The sequence below is a fragment of the Dipodomys merriami genome, unplaced genomic scaffold (genome assembly GCF_024711535.1).
Source record: "Dipodomys merriami isolate MVZ:Mamm:240054 unplaced genomic scaffold, mDipMer1.0.p SCAF_82, whole genome shotgun sequence".
NCBI classification, from domain to species: domain Eukaryota; kingdom Metazoa; phylum Chordata; class Mammalia; order Rodentia; family Heteromyidae; genus Dipodomys; species Dipodomys merriami.
In genome coordinates, this window is record NW_027206424.1 from 5090909 (window position 1) to 5111200 (window position 20292).

General features: G+C 54.9%; 1 protein-coding gene across 25 annotated transcripts in view; it reads left to right on the forward strand.

Moving 5' to 3' along the window:
* Jakmip3 (Janus kinase and microtubule interacting protein 3) overlaps window positions 1-20292 on the forward strand; it is an 88532-nt gene that overhangs the window by 44630 nt on the left and 23610 nt on the right. For 5 of the 25 annotated variants that reach the window (XR_011369643.1, XR_011369644.1, XM_070011426.1 and 2 more), the window contains exons 4-14: window positions 3222-3437; window positions 4685-4804; window positions 6286-6432; window positions 7386-7517; window positions 8743-8778; window positions 9448-9507; window positions 12199-12327; window positions 13462-13590; window positions 15937-16020; window positions 17502-17564; window positions 19492-19590. Coding sequence is in view for 14 of the 25 variants with exons in the window: in XM_070011426.1 (XP_069867527.1) it covers window positions 3222-3437; window positions 4685-4804; window positions 6286-6432; window positions 7386-7517; window positions 8743-8778; window positions 9448-9507; window positions 12199-12327; window positions 13462-13590; window positions 15937-16020; window positions 17502-17564; window positions 19492-19590 (1215 nt within the window). In the remaining 11 variants the exon portion in view is untranslated. The remainder of the gene's footprint in view (window positions 1-3221; window positions 3438-4684; window positions 4805-6285; window positions 6433-7385; window positions 7518-8742; window positions 8779-9447; window positions 9508-12198; window positions 12328-13461; window positions 13591-15936; window positions 16021-17501; window positions 17565-19491; window positions 19591-20292) is intronic. The other 20 variants (XR_011369646.1, XR_011369648.1, XM_070011430.1 and 17 more) reach the window with 8 other exon arrangements.

Here is a 20292-nt window from a genome sequence, read left to right on the forward strand (position 1 = left end):
CCCTGCTTGCCAGTGCAGGCGTGAGTGGAGGGTGCCAGCCTCCTGGGAAGGACAGGACTTCCTAGTGACCTGGATGGAGCCTGTGGCTTATCTTGATGGGATTTAGTGTTTAACAGCAAGGCCTAACTTCTTAGCAGAGGTTGCCCTTCCCGGTCACCTCCTGCAGGGTCCTCAGAGGGAGACTTCACCAGCTGCAGAACAGTCCAGCTTCTCTGGGCTCTTTCCCAGATGGTCACAAGCATGCTTTGGCTCTGGTTCTTGACTTCTAGTCTTTGCATCCCTCCTCTCCCTTGCACACCGCGCCTCTTTCTCCTCTTCCTCCTCCTCCTCCTGCTCTTTCTTCTCCTCCTCCTCTTTCTCCTCCTCCTCCTCCTCCTTCCTTTATTTTGTCGGTCATGGTGTTTGAACTCAGGGCCTGGATGCTGTCTGAGCTCTTTTGCTCAAGGCTAATGCTCTACCACTTTGAGCCACAGTGCCACTTCAGGTTTTCTGGTAAATTGGAGATAAGAGTCTCATGGACTTTCCTGCCTGGGATGGCTTAGAACCATGATCCTCAGATGTCAGCCTCCTGACTAGCTAGGATTACGGGCTACAGGTGCTTGGCTTGCTTATTTTTTAAAAATGTTTATTGTTATTAAGGTATTATAGAGAGAGGTTACCATTTTCACAATTCAGGTAATGTGTACATTTCCTTTTGGACAATATCACCCCTTCCTTTCCTTTCTCCAAGTTTCTCCCTCCTGTTCCTGCCCACAAGTTATATAGCTATTTTCTAGTGTCTACTGAATATCATGATTGCATTTGTTCATCCTTCTTCATTCCCTTTTTGTACCCCTTCCTTGCACCCCCAAAGAAAAAAATCCCACCACTGACAACAACAATAAAAACATGTTTCCATTTCCTAGAATTTGTTTCAGTAAACAGCCTTATAAATGTTCAGAGGAGTTACACCTTTGGGGTCATCCCCTAAGAATCTCCTCCTTTAGTCTGACTATGTGTGTGTGATGCCTAGAGTCCTATATAGGTTATTATATCCAGTTATATTGTAGATCTCAGTTGCTTATTATTGAGCAGGGAGGAGTCTAACACTAACCACTCAGTGTGAATGGAAGAGGAAGTTTCTAGGCATGTATTTACTTTCAAAGGCCCTGATTGCAGTGTGAGTCCGGGCTCAGAAGCCCTTGTTCTGGTGTAGCCTGGCCTGGCCCCTTCCTCTGGTTTCCCTGTATCTGGGAGTGGGGAAGGGTAGCAGGATGGTGGTGGCCGCGGAGTTTGTGCAGCAACCCTTGGGCTCTAGTAAGAATTGACTCTTGTTCCTGGAGAGTTGCAGCCATGGACTGACAATGTCTGATTTCTTTTGGGAAAAGCAGACTCATGGTTGGGAGGGAATGGAGGAGATGGTGAGGAGGGACATGGATGGTATTTGAATCCCAGATGACACACTGTCCCATCCTTCCAGGACTTGCATTCAGCTTTTGAAGTTCTGTACTGTAAACTCAGTGCCGGCACACTGGGAGGACAGCTGTTAGCTCTCAGTCTAGGTGTGGGGCGTGTCACTGATTGACAGGGCAGGCTCTTGGGGCAGTACTCCGAGCTCCATACATAGAAATCAGCAATTACACAGTTCTTTTACCCCATTCCACTCACAGCTTGCCCAGATTTTGTAATCAGGGTAGGTGGACATTGCATCTCTCCATTCTAAGCCAACTTCAGCAGAAGGCTGACGTGACCACTCATCTAACCTCACACAGTAAGCGAAGCAACAAGGGGCCACTGCACCCCATAACCTGAAATATTTCCTGAGCATCATAGAGCTCATCTATGATAGTGATATTAAGCTATTAGAATGAACACCTAAGCCATGAATTTTGATGTTATTCTTTTAGGAGAGGGCGTAAATGTTATTTTTAACTAATTTATACATTTTACTGTCTTTAGTTGTACAAGAGGGTTAGAGTTCAACATGTTACTTTGTGAGTACAATGCATCTTGATCATTGTCACCCCTCTTATCCCCATCTCTCTCAACCCATCTATCTCCTCAAGTTACCCAACTCCAGTTTCACAGATGTACATTGAATATGAGAACTGCCTTTGTTCATCCTTCTTTTCTCCATCCATGTACCCACCCCTAGAAAACACATGTTGTAGCTTCCTGGTACTCATTTTGTTGAACTGTAAGTTAGTTTTTCAAAGGAGTTATACCATTGGCATCTTCCTGTGAATCCCGTACTTCAGTTAATATGTTTGTGTATATATGCACATAACCCTGTATATGTTCACATATGTGTGTGTGTGTGTGTGTGTCTGTGTGTGTGTATGTATATATATATGGAAATACGTTTTGACCTGAGCTGCTCATCCCCAAACACAGCGTCCTCTTGCAGATGTAGCACTCTTCATATGGACTCCATGGGACTCCCTGCTTCAGGGAGGGCCCCCCTTGGGCCAGCAGGAGCCTGGGGCAGCCCAGGTGAGAGGCCCAGATATGGTGACAGACTCATTCAAAAGAGCTTTCTGCTGCCATTGGTAGTTGGGCACAGGGCACACTGCCCTTTAGGGGGGAGGGGAAGCTGAGGAGCCCCACCCCCAACACCTCACCGTGACCAGCCTGGCCAGTCTGTGCAGGCCCTGGGCAGGACAGACGCTCAGTGGCATCTGACTGTGCAGGTGCCCTGCCCTGACAGCCTTGGCTGCCAGCAAGGCTCTGAGGAAAGGCAGCTTTGCCAGAATTCGCCATGTGGCATTTCAGTTTTGTGGCCACACCTCAGCCACCTCCTCTTGTCCCATCATGGCCTCCTGTGATCAGGTGTGGGCAGGACAGGGCACCGGCTGCTCTGCTCAGTGTGCAGTCGGAGGCAGACAGCTTATACCTGTGTCCCCATGAACACACAGTACGGTGTGGATGGGAGCAGCATGTTGGGTGATCCAGGCTGGCATACAGGGGCACACACAGTCTGAGACCAGGGAGGAGGGAGCCCTAGCTAGTATCAGGGCATGCTGGCTGAGCCCAGGTGGCCCATGACTAGGCATTGAGCACAGCCTGTAGTGTGAGTGTCTGGTTCTTATCTGAGATGTCTGCTTCTGCTTCTGGTCCCAAAGTGAGATACGGGCAGGGCTGCTGCCAGGGAGACCCCTCCTGTTGCCATTCTGCCCATTTCTATGGTAACCGCAGATCTGTACCCTGCTTGCACGTGTGATTGTGTTCTGTTCTCCTTGTAGATGGAGGAGATAAAATTTAAAGACAGAGCAGTCTTCGTGCTGGAGAGAGAGTTAGGGGTACAAGCCGGGCATGCCCAGAGACTGCAGCTCCAGAAAGAGGCTCTAGATGAGCAGCTCTCCCAGGCCAAAGAGGCTGAGAGGCACCCGGGCAGCCCCAGACGAGAACTTCCTTATGCAAGCGGTGCAGGAGACGCCTCAGACCACTCGGGAAGCCCTGTAAGCACCCCCAGGCCTCAACCAACCGGTCAGCCCCAGGCCATGGGCACAGAGCACCCTGTGGCCATTCCGTCCCGCATGGCAGCGCCCTTGGAGTTCCAGCTCCCAGTGCCCTCGGCTGGCTGGGCTTATCTGGCTCAGGCCGAAAGGGCTGACAGGCTGTTCCCCTTTCTCAACACAGCACTGCTTTGTCACCACCTGCCCCCACTATGGTCCCAGGTTGCTGAGGGTCCTGGCACTTGCTGGTCATTGCTCCTGCCTATGGCTGCTGGAGAAGGATGAGCTCCAAGCATATGCTGCTTCTGTCCCTGCGTGCACGGGCTGTGGCTCCACAGTGGCCCACATCTTTGGCTTAGCCCCTCGTGTGGTTGTCTCTGACACTCACATCTCCATCACCATCCCTGCTTCCCATGTGACCGTGCCCCTCCATGCCTCTCCACTCCTTGGACTGCTGATGATGCTGGTTTGATCAGGGCAGCCAGTGGCCTCATGGCTGTAAGTCCATCCATCTCATGTTGTGCCTCATTCAGATTCCTGTGTGGTGATCTACCATGTCCTCTCAGTGCCATCCCTTCAGGCCTTTAGTCCCTAGCCTCTCCTGCACCCTTTGAATGAGGAACTCTTGCTGGATGTCCTTTTGTTTGCTTAAAGACAAAATTTTGAGCTGAGCCAGTCCTGGGCCAGTGACATAGCAACAACAGAACAGACAAGAGCATTTGTGATCATACTGTGAACAGTGTAGCTGAGTCAGAGCCAGCCTTCCGATCTGGTGCTGCATGAAATGCTGTGCTAACTCTAAAGGGATCAAACATGGGCTCAAAAGCTTTCCCCAGTGTCAAATGCAGCTCCCATGGTCCCACAGTTCCAGAGCGACCTTTTACAAACTCAGCTTCAGGGAGCAACTTCTTGGAAAAGCAGCTTGAGAAAGTCAGCAAGGAGCAGCTTCTCCTGTCTTCAGCCTGTGTGGCAGGGGCAGTGCCAGGAAAGCATGCCACCAGTCCTGACCCGTGTTCCCACTCCCACCCCTGCCTCCACCTTCCCACCCTCTGGCATTCCTGCTTCGGTCCTGTCCCCGTCATGCAGTTTGCTATGCATGGGCTCCCCGCCAGGAGGGGCCAGGCCACCTGCAGCCACTTGGGAGCCAAGGCCATAACCATGTATAGGGACTTGGTTTCTGTAGTTGGAGTTTGCGCAGGTTTCTGTGCCTGTGTCTAAGAACAGTTATTTGCAGTTGATTTTTGTTTTAGGAACAGCAGTTGGATGAAAAGGATGCCCGGCGCTTCCAACTTAAAATCGCAGAGCTAAGTGCCATCATTCGTAAACTGGAAGACCGTAACGCCTTGCTGTCGGAAGAGAGGAATGAGCTGGTGAGTTGTGAGTGGCCGGCGGAGGTGTTGGGATGGCAGGGACCACATTCCGGCAAGGAAAGCCTCACCTTCAGGAGCCGCTGGGGGCCAATCTCCACCACCACACACACCCTGCTGGTTGCTGTTCTACACACTGTACCTGTGGGGCAAAGGTAGCCTGAATTCTTCATGTGTCTTGATATGGGAAGATGCTGGCCTCCACGGAGCTGCGCCACTGAGACTTTCCAGTGACCTGAGCTCCCAGAAGGTGAATGGACAGCTCAGAGAAGCAAGAGGCTTCTTCTATTTTACAGTAGCTCCTATGGTAACACACTAGCCTTCATCCCTGTCTAAAGACGGAAAATGACTTCTAATTCACCTAGACATTGGTCAGGTGGAGGGCAGCAGCCGGTGGACTCTACCTACAGCCCTGCCATGCTTTACTCTGTAGATACAGTTGGCCCTTGGGCACAGCCAGTTGTGTGTGTATGTTCAGAGACAAAATATTATAGCCCATTTTCTGGACCTCCCTGTGTAGCCTTGGCAAGCCTCAAACACAAAATCCTCCTGCCTCTGCCTCTTGAGTACCAGGTAAACAACCACAACCACACACCACCACACACACCTGACCAAAAAAACACTGAATATTACATCTGTACTGAGCACACACAGGCTGTTTTTAGCCATTATTCTCTAAACAACTGTTCCCACAATACTTACTTTGCACTAGGTACTGTGCACAGTCAGATAACCCCAAGCACTCAGGAGGATGGTGCAGATTGGATACAAAGTCTACTCTACTTTCCAGAAGGAACCTAAGCACTGGACATGCAGAGCTCTGAATGTGTCCTGGACCTGATCCCTGTGGTCACAGGCTCTTTCTTCTTCTTCTTCTTCTTCTTCCTCCTCTTCTTCTTCTTCTTCTTCTTCCTCTTCCTCCTCTTCCTCCTCCTCCTCCTCTTCCTCCTCTTCCTCCTCTTCCTCCTCCTCCTCCTCCTCCTCTTCCTCCTCCTCTTCTTCCTCTTCTTCTCCTTCTCCTCCTCCTTCTTCTTCTCCTTCTTCTTCCTCTTCTTCCTCCTCTTCCTCCTTCTCCTCCTCTTCCTCCTCCTCCTCTTCCTCCTCTTCGTCTTTTCTTTCTTTTTTTTTTTTTTTTGTCGGTCGTGGGGCTTGAACTCTGGGCCTGGGCGCTGTCCCTCAGCTCTTCAGCTCAAGGCGAGCACTCTACCACTTGAGCTACAGCGCCACTTCCGGTTTTCTGGTGGTTTATTGGAGATAGGAGTCTCACGGTCTCTCCTGCCCGGGCTGGCTTTGAACCGCGATCCTCAGATCTCAGCCTCCTGAGTAGCTAGGATTACAGGCGTGAGCCACCAGCGCCCGGCTCGTCTTTTCTTTCTGATGGGGCACAGGCCTTTAATCTGCTCAATTTGTTGGCTCTGTGTAGAGGCCATATCAATTTCCCATCATGTAAAGAAACTCACATTATGCAACTAACTTTTTTTCAGTTGAAACGTTTAAGAGAAGCTGAAAGTCAGTATAAGCCATTGCTAGAAAAAAACAAACGCCTCACTCGGAAAAACGAAGACTTGTCTCACACTTTACGACGCATAGAAAGCAAGTTGAAGTTTGTCACTCAGGAGAACATGGAAATGGTGAGTGGCAGGCAGGTCAGTGGGAGTGGCCTGGGCCTCCCGCCAGCAGTGCCCCTCACATCTCTGATTTAAGAACAGCAACACATCTGCTTCTCTGTGTGACTGCATGATTTAACAAGCCACCAGCGGGGCTCAGGCATCTGGGCCTTAAGCTCAGGGTCTGGTCTCTTGTGTATTTGTGGGCAAGGAAGCAAGGCCAGCCAGCGCTAGGTGTGAGGCCTCAAGCAAGGACAACCACGCGAAGGTAGAGCCTAGTGTCCTCAGGGCCCCTAAGCTGACCACACACCCTCCCCACTGCCTACAAGATGCTTGGGAAAGACAGCTGTCGGCTCTGAAAATCCCAGATGAAGGTAACAGAGACCCCAGAACTCCAGCATGAGAGAGACAGAGGAGGGAGCTGGCCTGGCCTGGAGCACTGACAGGGAGGAGACTGCAGCGCAGGTGCTGTTTGTGTGTTCCTCAGGCCTGAAGTTTTAGGAAGACTGGACAGAGGATCAGGGGCAGGTGTAGAAGCAGGCGAGGGGGAGGCAGAGGGAGCAGGGCCAGGGGTGGGCAGGAGCACCCTCAGTCTCCCCCCCACGGGTGAGCTCAGTCCCCCAGCCCACAGGTGTGTCCCTCCGCATCTCTTCAAACCTGAGCTGAAGTAGCAGTGAGTCTGGAATAGGCATGGGACATGAAACAGAATGGGTACAGATGGCTCATACTCAGGGCGTAGCGGTACCCCTGCGTGGCCAGGCTTTCTGGGAGGCTATGGATGCCCATGTGTGGTATTCTGGCTGCCCAGTCTGCCGCTCACCATGGGATTGGCCAGGATCCAGGCCTGCGTGTCCGCCAGCCTCTCCAGCTGGCTGCTCCTGGGCCTGGACAGGGGACCTGAGCAGCTGGTACGGCCAGCGGGGTAGGCCCTTCGCATCCCTCCATCCATTTCAGCCCCATCACTGTTGGCATTTCAGAGGCAGAGAGCTGGGATCATCCGGAGGCCCAGCTCCTTAAATGACCTTGACCAAAGTCAGGATGAGCGAGAGATTGACTTCCTGAAGCTCCAGATCCTGGAGCAGCAGAGCCTCATTGACGAGCTTTCCAAGGTGAGGCTGGCTGTGGCCTCTTCCTCTGGGGCTTCAGGGCGGACGTGGGTGGGGAAGGGTGGCAGGGCCATCTCACACTGGCTCCACAGCCCGCTGTGGTCACTGCTCCAGGGGGCCTCCCTGGGCAGGTCTTTGCCCTTGTGATGCTCTCCTGACACCGAAGGCACTCCCAGGCCATCAGCACTGCCTCTTAGTGACAGATCGTCATTGGCCAGCATGCCTGCTGTTCTCTCAGGGTTCTAGAGCTACAAGTCCAAAGCCAAGGTGTGGGTGGGTGTGAGCTCTCCAGAAGCTCTGGAGGGGGTCTCTTCTCTCCCCTGGGCAGCCAGGGAAAGAAGCAGGATCTCCTGGCACTCCCGTTTCTAGCTCTGTGTTGTGGCTTCCCTCCTTTACTGTCCCCTGTAGGCATTGGGCTTAGGAAGCACCCTAGTTCAGAATGATCTCATCTCAACATCCCTTACTCAATGACGCCTAAAAAGACCTTTCGGTTCAGTCCATTCATAGGTTCTGGACTACGGGTACACTTCTGGGTGAGGTCACTGTGCGGCTCACTCCAAGGCCGTGTCCTTGTCCCTTGTGCTGCTGCTCAGGTGTGCACATTGCACATCATGACATTCTGCAGTCACCCCAGGGGGGGACCTTCTGCCCTTGTGGGGTCCTGGGTGAGCCCATGCTGAGGTCATTTGATAACAAGCTGTCTTTGGCTATTCTGTATCCTTTAGAAAACAGCAGTGTCCTGTCCCCTGCCCCCGCCCCCCCCCCCCCCACTCCCCGGCAGTGACTCACCAGGAAGGCATCACTGTGGCAGCCTTGCCTGGCCCTACCTGGATCTGAGCTCCTTCCTCACTCAGTGACCCGGCTGCTGCTAACTATTTACAGGGGAAATAGGAAGAGAGTAGGATCTTGGATCACACGTATACATGGATTTCACTTTCCTCTAGGCCTCGCTCTCCTGCTCTGAGTGAGGGAAGGCCCACCCTTCCTATACAGGTTCCTCGTGCCCAGAAAGGTGCTCAGGCGGCCCTCTTCAAATGGGCCTAACAAAGAAGGAAGGACTGTTGGGCCAGACTCTCCCTCTTGGTCAGTGGTGCATGACCCCGAGGACTCTGTAGTAACTTGATTCTGCGGTTAGGGTGAGGAATTGGGCGCTACTCCAGGACTCTGCCAGCCCTTTCAGATCCGGGCCTGCCTGGTCAGGTCCATGACACGCTGTTTTCTTTCCTAGACCCTGGAGACAGCTGGCTATGTGAAGAGCGTGTTAGTGAGTACTGACCACCATCTCTCCTTTCTGGATGCTGACCTTGCCCTGTGTGCGTCTGTAGCCCCATTCTGGCTGGTGCTTCCTCTCTTCCTGGGCAGTGGCCACCTTGGGTGCCCTTCCTTTCGGCCCAGGCAGTGCATGGGTTGGGAGCTATCACAGTGCTTGCTTCCTGACCAAGGCTTTTCTGTGGTGAGGCCAGAAGGAGCAATGCCCAGATGAGATGGGCACACTGGGGATTATATTCCTGAAGGCCAGAGTCAGGGGGACGCCCCCTCTGGGCTCTCACTCCTTGTGGATTCTTCTAGGCAGCAGGGATGGGTGGTCGTCACCTGACTGGCAAGAGGCAAAGCAGTTTGTATCCCTGTAGTAACCAATCTGCCCACAGCGACTCAGGAACTTGGTCTCCACGCAATGGTGCTTCCCAAGTGGGAGGGGCTTGGGCTGTGTCCTCCAATGTCCCTCACCCCTCTCTCCACACACACTGAAAGTGGATGATTGCACAGGTGGCGGAGAAGAGCTGAGCCACCCTCCTTGCACACGCTATGGTCACATCAGTAATCTGCCTGCTTGAGCCACCTGTGTCAGCCCCGGTGACGAGGCAGAAACTCTGTCCCTGCATCTCACACGTGAGCCAGCTACTTACAGAACTTCTTCAACTGGTATTTTCAGGAACGTGATAAGCTGCTAAGATATCGTAAACAAAGGAGGAAGATGGCGAAACTCCCCAAGGTAAAGGAGGAAACCTTGGCTCACAGCCATCAGATGAATTTCTAAGCAGGCACCAGTGGCTCATACCTGTAATCCTAATTACTCAGGAGGCTGAGATCTGAGGATGTGGTTCAAAGCCAGCCAGAGCAGGAAAGTCTGTGAAACTCTTATCTCCAATTAACCACCAGAAAACCGGAACAAAATAGCTCAGGGACAGTACCCAGGCCCTTAGTTCAAGCCCCATGTTCAACAGCAACAACAACAAAAACCCAGTTTGTAAAAGCTGCTTAACAGAGAAGAATCTCTTTCTTTGTAGAGAAAAAGAAAACAATTTTAGGACTTCTCAAAATGGTTACTACAAAATAGGACTCACATGGTCTGTTTGTAATTTCAAATTATGTTAATTGAGCTCAGATTAACCTAGCAGAAAACTAAGAATTATGTTTATTTGGGGTTTATTAGAGCTACAATTACAAAACAAATTCCATTGAAATGGGCCCCTCAGTTTTACAATTTTTACCTGACCATGGTTGTGTTCATAGCTTGATCAGGAGGGGGCGTTAGTTCACTTCTGTCAGGAATTCAGGGTTTAGGCAGAGTTGTAAGAAAGGGGCTGGCCTGGCCTCTCCGTGGGCACTCTGTGGAAGCAGTGAGGGCTCACAGCTGTCATAAAACGCATGACCTGGGTTCCAGACATTGCCTTTTGGCCAGTTCAGGAGGTCAGCATTTTTCCTGGTACATGCAATGGCCCAGTTCAGCAGCTAAGCCTGGGACCTGGTCCAGCAAGGCCCAGTCCACTTTCACAACCCGGCCAGTGCTGCACATATGGATTTCCCTCCTCAGCCAGTGCAAAATCCCAGCCTCAACTCCGGGGGAGATGTGATTTGTAGGCACAATCATAGTATTGAGGATGCAGAGCCAGTAGCTACAAGACACCGCTCTCCTCTCTGCCCTGTGCAGGATTCGCACCCAGGTCTCTGAGGCTGCACACATGGAGGACCGCAGGCTTGCCTCCTTCCCTCGGGTTTATCAAGGAAACGTGGAGACTCTGGGACTAGTGTGCCACCCTTCCAGACAAACCTGTGACTTTCATGTAGGGTGTTTTGGGAGCCATCCCCAAGGTCCTTTGGTGCCCTTCCTGCAGTGTGTATGTATGGTTTGCAGTTGCTCTGTGGTGCACCTCCAGCAGCCACCAGCTCTTCGTCAGCCGGGTGTTTGGAGATTGTCTGGAAGCTCCACTGAGTAATGTCTAAGCAGTCCCAGTGCTTCTGAGAGAAGGGGGAGGGAGATGAGTTCAAATAAAAGGCCTTAAGGATGATCAGTCTGCCTAGAGTCGGGCTGCACAAGGCACCAGCTTGTGTACGCACTGGTCAGTGATGGCTGGAATACTGAGGGGCCAAGGAGGCCAGGCCCTGGCTGGCCTGGGGTGGCAGGAGGCCAGGCCACTGGGGAGTGGAAGCTGGGTGGTTAGGGCCCAGAGGGTAGATGAGCAGAGCTGGAAATTTGGTGAGAGAGCCTCAGGTTAGTGCTTGCTCAACTTGGCCATTTCTTGCATGCTCTGTAGAGAAGCTTGGAAAATATTGGGGTGCAGAGAAAGCCTTTCTCAGAGTCTGGGGCTCCACTCACCAAGGACAGGTGGCGACTCAGTGAGAGAGGCGTGGGGAGGAGGATGGCCAGAGCCCTGCTGGGCAGAGGCTGGAGGAGGTGGGCTCCCATGGGTTGGTCTGAACCACAATCCTCCTGTTTATACTTCTTGAGTAGTTGGAATGTCAGGTGCATGCCACCATGCCCAGGTTTTCTGTTGAGATGAAGTCTTGAAGACTTGTTTTGCCTGGACTGGCTTGAAACTGATCTTCCTGATCTCAGCATCCCAAGTACCTAGGATGACAGATAAGAGCCATCACACCCAGTTCGATGATGAAACCTAAGGCTTTTGAAGGCAAGCAGTGTGGGGAGTCTGGAGGCCCACGAAGGCAGGCCTTCTCAAGCTAGCTGATAGAGAAGCCATTTTGTTTAATCCAATCTATTTGGTTATAAAACACAACAGAAATGTATGACTGTGATGTGAGCACCCAGAGCAGAGGGACTCACTGTCCACAGACACTCACTGTGTCTGCCCAGTGTGCATGAAGGTCATGTCTGGACCTTTCTACTTTTTATTGTTATCATATAGTGGTGTACAGAGGGTCAGTTACACAAGTCAGGTAACAAGTACATTTCTTTTTGGACAAGGCCACCCCTTCCCTTGGTCTTTCCAAGATTTTCCCTCCCATGCCCACCCACAAGTTGTATAGTTCATTTTCAACATCTGTTCCCCCTTCGTCCCTCCATTTCTGTCCTGGGGCCTCTTTCTACCTAGGACTGTAGACCACTTTGCTGCTATCCCTCATCTCTGGTTCCCTTCCCCACTGCCCACCCCCTCCACCTCCTGTCCTGCCTCTTGTTCCCAGTCCTCCATTCCCTTTCCATCTCTCCACTTCCCATTTCTCCCTTGTTTCCAGTTCCAACTGGCTCCCATATGGACAGCAGCAGCTCCCCAGGGCTGTTGCAGACAGCAGTGGGATTGTGAGGGGGCCTTTCCACGGGAACCGAGCCTTGGCCTTGGCCTTGGCCCCCACACTTGGGCAGCAGGAAGGGGTGGCAGGAGGAGGCCTAGGGGTGCAGGCCAAGCCTGGTCTGGGTTTGCACAAACACGTGGCATTTTGGTCCTAGCCGGTTGTGGTGGAAACCTTTTTTGGGTATGATGAAGAAGCTTCCCTGGAGTCAGACGGCTCTTCCGTTTCCTACCAAACTGACAGGACTGACCAGACCCCGTGCACGCCCGAAGACGACCTCGAGGAGGTGAGTGCCAGGGCTTGCGGGACGGATGTGGGACCGTGGGAGGCATGAGGCGGCAGGGCTGCAAGCACTGCTCCTTCCAGGGCAGAGAGCTGTGTGAGCCCTGCTCCTCGTGGGCTTCCCCAGCCACCGTGGTAGGACTTACTTCTGCATGGTGAGGAGCCCTCTGCCAGTCTCCACTGCGGGCTGTAGAGAGTCACTCCTTCCTTCCACCGTGGAGCTCAGCCTCTCCAGTGCAGAGGGTACTGAGGGCTCCCACTCTTTTACAGCATGCCCAGGAAGGTGGTGCCACACATGGGAAGTGCCTGCCTGCCTGCCTTCCTTCCTTCCTTCCTTCCTTCCTTCCTTCCTTCCTTCCTTCCTTCCTTCCTTCCTTCCTTCCTTTCCTCCCTCCCTCCCTCCCTCCCTCCCCCCCTCTCCTGCCAGTCCTGAGACTTGGACTCAGGGCCTGGGCACTGTCCCTGAGCTTTTGTGCTCAAGTCTAGTGTTCTACCACTTGAGCCACAGCTCTACTTTCAGCTTTTTTTTTTTTGTCGTGGGGCTTGAACTCTGGGCTTGGGCGCTGTCCTTGTGCTCTTCAGCTCAAGGCAAATGCTCTACCGCTTGAGCCACAGCACCACTTCCGGTTTTCTAGCAGTTTATTGGAGATAAGAGTCTCACGAACTTTCCTGCCAGGGCTGGCTTTGAACCGCGATCCTCAGATCTCAGCCTCCTGAGTAGCTAGGATTACAGGCGTGAGCCACCGGTGCCCGGCTTACTTTCAGCTTTTTTGGTGCTTAATTGGAGATCAGAGTCTCCCGGACTTTCCTGTACAGGCTGACTTCAAACCATGATCCTCAGACCTCAGCCTCCTGAGTAGCTAGGTTATAGGGATGAGCCACTAGCGCCTGACAGGTGGCGCTGTCTTACTAATAAAAATGCCAAGTGTGCTCCCTACAGCCCCTACTGGCCACCCTCAAGTCCAACTTAGCTGCAGGCCAGAAGCCAGAGTTTGCATTGTTGGAACAGACTGCTGTGAGCAGCCTAGCCACGTGGCCTCTCCTCCCTTGTCCATCTGGAAGCCTCTCCCCTGCCGGCTGTGCAGGGTGCTGCTGGGCTGTGGGGCCCCTCTGATGCTGCCTACCCCCCTCTCTGCAGGGCATGGCCAAGGAGGAGGCGGAGCTGAGGTTCCGGCAGCTGACCATGGAGTACCAGGCGCTGCAGAGAGCCTACGCCTTGCTGCAGGAGCAGGTCGGAGGGACGCTGGACGCAGAGCGAGAAGTTAAGGTCTAGATGACTTCTACTCCGTGACATTCCAGCGTGCTAGGTTCCTTCTGCTTCTCCTGGGGTCCTGGCGGGGACACTGCTAGCGGCAACCTTGCTGCTGGGCCCCCAGGTGGTGCTCACTGAGGCTGTAAAACACGGTTTTGCCGAGTCTGGCCTGGGGTGCCGTATGTGCCATACCGCGGTGGGTGAGGGTCTGTGGCCTGGAGCCCTGGGAAGAAGCCACTGCTGTTCCTTGAGCAACTCTGCCTGGCACGGGGATGACATGGAAACTCCTTTTTGGGTTTGCTAAGATTATTCTTTCAAGGTTTGAGCTCAGACACGGGCTGCCTTTATCCTGAGCCTGGCTGGCAGGCTCTACAGAGCAGTGGTGCTCCTCCTGCCAGCTCCACCGGACACTCCCTGGGCAGCAGGCAGCATCAAGGCACGGCTGGTGGGGGGAGGGGCGGGAGCCCCGCTAGCCACTGGAGGCTGTGCTGGCACCCGGCTGCAGGGGGGAGGGGCGGGAGCCCCGCTAGCCACTGGAGGCTGTGCTGGCACCCGGCTGCAGGGGGGAGGGGCGGGAGCCCCGCTAGCCACTGGAGGCTGTGCTGGCACCCGGCTGCAGGGGGAGCTGGGAAGGGGCCTCAGGCTATCCGCACTTCCGCCCCCCACACCCCCCCGCGCCCACGCCCCGCGCCCTCGTGCCACCCCCACGCCCCGCGCCCTCCTGTGCCACCCCTCCACACCCCACGCCCCACACCCCATGCCCCCACACCCACACCCCATGCCCCCCTGTGGCACCCCTCCACGCCCACGCCCCGCATCCCACGCCCCCCACACCCACGCCCCCCCCCGAGCCACCCCCCATGCCCCGCACCCTCCCGTGCCACCCCTCCACGCCCCACACCCCACTCCCCCCACGCCCACGCCCCCTGTGCCACCCCTCCACGCCCCACACCCTACACCCTGTGCCCCTCCATGCCACCCCCCACGCCCTACACCCCATGCCCCACGCCCTGCGCCCAGGCAGCAGCTGCTGTGGAGCTGGAGCAGGAGCCATGTAAGAGGCAGACCACATTCTGGGGAGGCAAAGGCAAGGGGCCTTGAGGATAGGTGGAACCCACACACCCCACCTGCCTGCAGGGACTCCACCATGTGGGCTGTGGGCTGGATGGAGGGCAGACCTGAGAAGGAGAGGACCTCTAACAGCTCAGCACCTAGCTGCATTCTCCAGGGACCACCTGACCCCTGCTGACCCAGACGGGGTCTGCCCCTGTTTCCTGGGAGTCTTGTGATGGTCCCTGTGTAGAAGTTCCAAGAAAAGGCCTGGCAGGGTTGGGGGAGGGCCAGACCCACCTGTCCACAGAGGCAACTCCCTTCTGGCTTGGAAAGCTGAGATGGCAACAGAAGAGCTGTTTATCTGCATAAAAAGGGACTTCAAGGGTTCCCTCTTTGGGTTTTTTTTTTCTGGTCCTGGGGCTTGAGCTCAGGGCCTGGGCACTGTCCCTGAGCTTCTTTTGCTCAAGGCGAGCACTCTACCACTGAGCCACAGTGCCACCTCCAGCCTTTTCTGTGTATGTGGTTCTGAGGAGCAGAACCCAGGGCTATGAGCATGCTAGGCGAGCACTCTACCACTGAGCCACACTTAGCGCCTCTGGATTTTTTTTTTAACCTAAGTTTTGTATAATCCTCAGAGAAAGGAAAACTTACCACGTGATCTCTAAGTTGTTCAGGGCCCGGATCACAGGCTGTGATTCCACCCTGCTCTTTCAAGACTTGTACCTACTGTCTCTATGACTCACACATCATATACCCAGGAAACGCCACCTGGAGAGAACAGGTGCAGCTATGGGGGTGAGTGCCCATGCGCAGTGCAGCCTGTCAGGTGCCCGTGAGTGGTATGGCCCTAGAGACCGCAAGTTAGGTCAAGGGAGCAACTTCACAAATGGGGCTCGCTTGTGAACCCAGGCAAGGGACAGGCTCTGAGGAAAGTTGCATCCCTGTAGTCTGCCATGCAGAAAAGGCAGCAGACCCAGCGTCCTAAGCCAGGGGCAGCAGGCTGGTTGGCTCCCGCAGATCTGCTCAGACAGCCCCTTTGGGTCATGCCCATCTGGCTGGCACCAGCAGGGTTAAGCACACACAGGGCAAAGCCACCCTCCAGCTCTTGCACAAGTAAGCAAGGATTTTACCTAGAAGCCCTTAGAACTGATCACAGACATTGCTCCTGATCAGTTGCTTTGCACCTTCTTAGCTGGACCCCAGGCAGAGCCCTCCACAGCAGAGTCCTCTGAAGCTCGTCCCCATGGGCATGTCTGCCTGCTCTGGCTGTTAGAGAAAATTTGAAGTATCCTTCCTCCCATCCTACAGACCCGTGAGCAGCTGCAAGCAGAAATGCAGAGAGCACAGACTCGGGTGGAGGACCTGGAGAAGGCACTGGCCGACCAGGGCCAGGTGAGCTCCTGTGGGCATCGATGGAGGCTGACGCCCTCCCCTGTACTGAAGTGTCCCTGAGAACCTGGCACAAGGGGTGCCAGGGCCTTTTCAGGAGGGTGGTGGGCATGGACACAGACCTAGATAAGCCCCATCCTGCATTCGGGGTGGGCACTTTGGTGTGTTTGCAGCTTGTGGCTACACTGCGATGGGACTTCTAAACCAGAGGGAGCGTCATGGCCGGTGGTGAGCAGGCATCTGCCTGACTGTGGGCCAGGCCACGGAGGGGCTTGGACACCAGTCCTCTGAGTCAGTGCCAGGATTTCAGGTCCCACAGCCAAACTGCAGGTCCCAGAGGGAGCCCTGAACCGCTTCTCCAGGAGCTGTAGACTTCCTGATCTGGGGTTTCAGGGCACCCATCTTCCCAGTGCAGTGGGCTGCCCAAGGCCAGGTGACACATGTTGCTGGTGGCTTGTCACACTCCCATCCCCACTGTGACTGCCATCTCTGGGCTCTTGTGCCCCCATAAAGGCATGTGCTCCTGGTGGCCCCAAGGCCTGAGCACAACCTCGGAGCTTCAGGACCACGGAGCGGCAAGAGTTGTTGAAGGTACACCAGGAGCAGGGCGTGCTTCTCTTCCCCAGTGCGGGGGCCCACCGCTGTCCTTAGTATGTTACCTGCCAGGTGGACACTACACATCCATGCCACATTGTAACACCCACAGTCCCGTACCACGGTGCCTACCGCACACCCGGTGACTATACATGGGCCTGTGCCCGTGACACTGACCGAGGGCATGGCCTCACGAAGCCATGCAGACCAGCGGGCAGCCCTGGCCCAGCCACTACAGGGGCCCCTGAGGCCCCTCCCAGAGGCTGTATCCTCCTGTAGTGCCTCCTGTTGGAAGAAGAACAGTAGCAGAGAGCTACTAGCTGGGAGCTAGGAGGAGTCAGAAGGCTTGTCCTTCATCTGAGAAACCCTCTGACCACAGCGCTTAGGCAGCTTCCCTGGAGCTCAACGCTGAGGCAGCCCAGCCCTCCTCCTGACACTCCCGTAGCTTAGAGATGCCACTGCCACAGGGGTGAACCAAGGACATCCAGGAGAAGACACTGGGCTCCTTTGCAGTCAGATTTTGAGGCAGGAGCAGAAGGAAATCATGGGTGTCCATCCTTTGACAGGACACAAAGTGCCCTCTGCCCACCTGTCCTCAGTGTGAAGTGGACAGGACCCCTACATCCCATCCACCCCACTTCTCTGCTGTTCCACCTAGCGTAAGTCCAGGACGACCTCCCTGCTGGACTAAGGGGCTACCCGTGGGGTGACCCGCCCAACCCGAGGCGTCCTCTTGAGGCAGGCTGCTGTGGGAAGCCATAGGTTTCCATTAGGTGCATGCTGCCATGAAGTAGCTGTCTTGGAGGGTGGAGTGGTTCTGTGCTGGCCAGAGGCTGGACAGCAGCTCTCCTGTGGGAGACAGATGTGCTCATTTCAATTCTCTTTTCAAGGATATGAAGTGGATTGAAGAGAAGCAAGCCCTGTATCGAAGAAATCAAGAGCTTGTAGACAAGGTGCGTCTTGGCCCGGTACATGAGTGTGCAGTAGTCCTGGGGCTGACACAGGCGGGCCTGGGCACAGGGCCCCCAGCCTGTCCATGGCTCACCCTGAGAAGTCCATGGAGCCCTGGTCCACTTCCTCCCTTCTGCTCCACCATCCAGCAAGGGCTGCATCTGTGGCATGCTATGCCATGCCGCCTCAGCTCCACGGCGTGGGGGGGGGGCGGCGGCATTGAAGGTGCTGCCCTGTAGAAACCATGGCACTCTCTGGGTCAAGAAACGTCTCAGACCAATGCCCCGCATAGAGGCTGGGCATCCTCAGGGTCAGGAAACATTTCAGACCAATGCCCCGTATAGAGGCTGGGCATCCTCAGGGTCAGGAAACGTCTCACACTGATGCCCCGTGTAGAGGCTGGGCATCCTCAGCGTCAGGAAATGTCTCACACCGATGCCATGTGTAGAGGCTGGGCATCCTCAGGGGAAGCACCATTTGAGGGTCCACTCTAAACCTGTGCTATTTGTAAGACATTGTATTCCTGACTGGGCTAGGGCAGCAGCCCTGGACCCGGGCTCTCTGGACCCCTGGGTGATAAGAGGCTCCAAGAATGCCATTCCTCACCGCCCCTCCTTTCCCCCCACTCCAAATCCCTGCTCTGAGCTTTCAGGTTGGAAATGTTTTTCTGATTGAAATGAGTCAGAAAGTGTGTGGCGCAGTAGGCTGCCCTCATGAGTGCCATAAGGGGCTGCCATACCATCTCCAAAGCATGCACAGAATTACAGTCTAGGGGTGCATTATGTTCTGGGGGTGTCTGCTTCCTCTATGACCCCTTCCCTTTTATTCAGCCCACCCTGTGGTCTGGATTTAAGAGGGGTTCTGCAGTTCTGGGAGCCTTAGTCTGAGGGTGATTTGTTAGATGATAGCGGGCAGTTGGAGACCATCCCAAGGTATATGGGGACCCCAGAATGGTTAGGGCAGGGGGCGTGGAATGAGTCTAGAGGTAGGAAAGCCAGAGCTGGCTTAGGAGGCCTCTTCATCTCTGCACAGTACTGGGGTACACACACCTAGTCAAATGTACTTGAATAGAAACACACTCAAGTGCTGGCATGCATGTGCAAATAGTTGTGTGTGAACTTAACCTATGCACATTTATACAAATGCACACCTAAGTGAATTTATGTGAATTTATACCTGTGTACAATCTCAGACACACACATAAGTACTGTGTGCACACAAGTGCTTGTATGTGATCTTGTACTGATATATACTCACACAGAGACACACACGTAGGTACTGTGTACACACAGGTCCTGGCCCTGTGGGTGCCCCGCTGAAGCCGGTGGAAAGTGCAGGCACCGGCCCTGGGAAGGGCACGGTGCTGGCTGGACAGGCTCCTCACGGGAGTCCTAGGCCCCCAAGTCCCAGGGCAGTGCCACTGACCCCCAGGCTCAGAGCTGGGAGTGTGTGTGCGTGTGAGTGTGTGTGAGTGTGTATGTATATGTGTGTGCACCGCTTGCCCATAGAGGTCATGCTGTCCTCACGGGGTTGCCGAGGCCCTGCACCATGGGGCACTGGTTGCCCCACATCAAGTTTACTCATCACTCCCAGGGACTCCCTCTGTGAAAGCCCCAAAATCAGCCAGCAGGTCAAGCGCAGGCAGCAGCATGGCCATGGTCAGACCTTGAGCTCCAGGAGCCACTGGGACAGCTTGGCCTTGGCATTGGCCGCATCTCTGCTCAGGGGTCCTGTTCACAGCACCCAAACCCCAGCCTCCCTGCTGTGCTTAACTAAGGGGTAGAGATGTAGCTGAGTTCACAAGGACACTGAATGCTCAGGCCACATGCGCACCGGGGAGGTCTGCTGTCCCCAGCCACTGTCACCGTCACGGGACTCTAGGGAGTGGAAAACACCCTCTTCTCACCTTATCTACCTTCTGCTTTCCAGATAAAACAGATGGAGACAGAAGAGGGCCGGCTGAAGCATGAGGTCCAGGATGCAAAGGACCAGAATGAGCTGCTGGAGTTCCGGATCCTAGAGCTCGAGGTAGGGCTGGCTGCAGGTGGTGCCCATGCTGGGCAGAGAGGCCTCTAGTGACCAGAAGCTTGTCACCTGTGCCCTGTGCTCTGCTGTGACCCAGAGGGGAGGAGAGGAGGAGCCAGGCTCCTTGGGGGAAGTCAGACTGGAGGTCTGACTTTCGCCGTCCTTGGGGGTGAGGGGAGCTGGGCAGTGTGGCCCCGCTGAGTACCAAAGAAGCCCCACGTGGGTGCGGCCCTGCAGGTGGCACTCAGTCGCAGCCTTCCATCTCAGCCTGGCGGCAGCGTGCCAAATCCTCCGACTCACTGGGGTGCAGAGGCTCTGGCGGGCTCTGTGGGGATGGCCTTTGTGGACTGGGGCTCCTGCTCGTGGCCCTGCCTGGGAGGGCCATGAGTGTCACAGCTGGTGTCAGCCCTGTGGGTTACGCCCCACCCACAGTCTCTTCCCAAGCCTTCTGACAGTCCCTGGGCCTCACCCACATAGGCACAAGTGAGGTCGGGGATGAGTACTCCGGGCCAGGGCTGGATGGAGCCAGACTCCACAGGCCTGCCTGCCTGGGCTCCTCTAATGCATAGCGTATCTCGTGCTACTATCTGAGGCCACTGGGGCTGCCTCAGGTGTGCTGCATTGACTCCCTCCGAGTTGTATGGTCCCAGCCAGTGTTACCCAAGCCTGGCACAGCCTCCAGGGGAAGGAGGAGATGGAACGAGA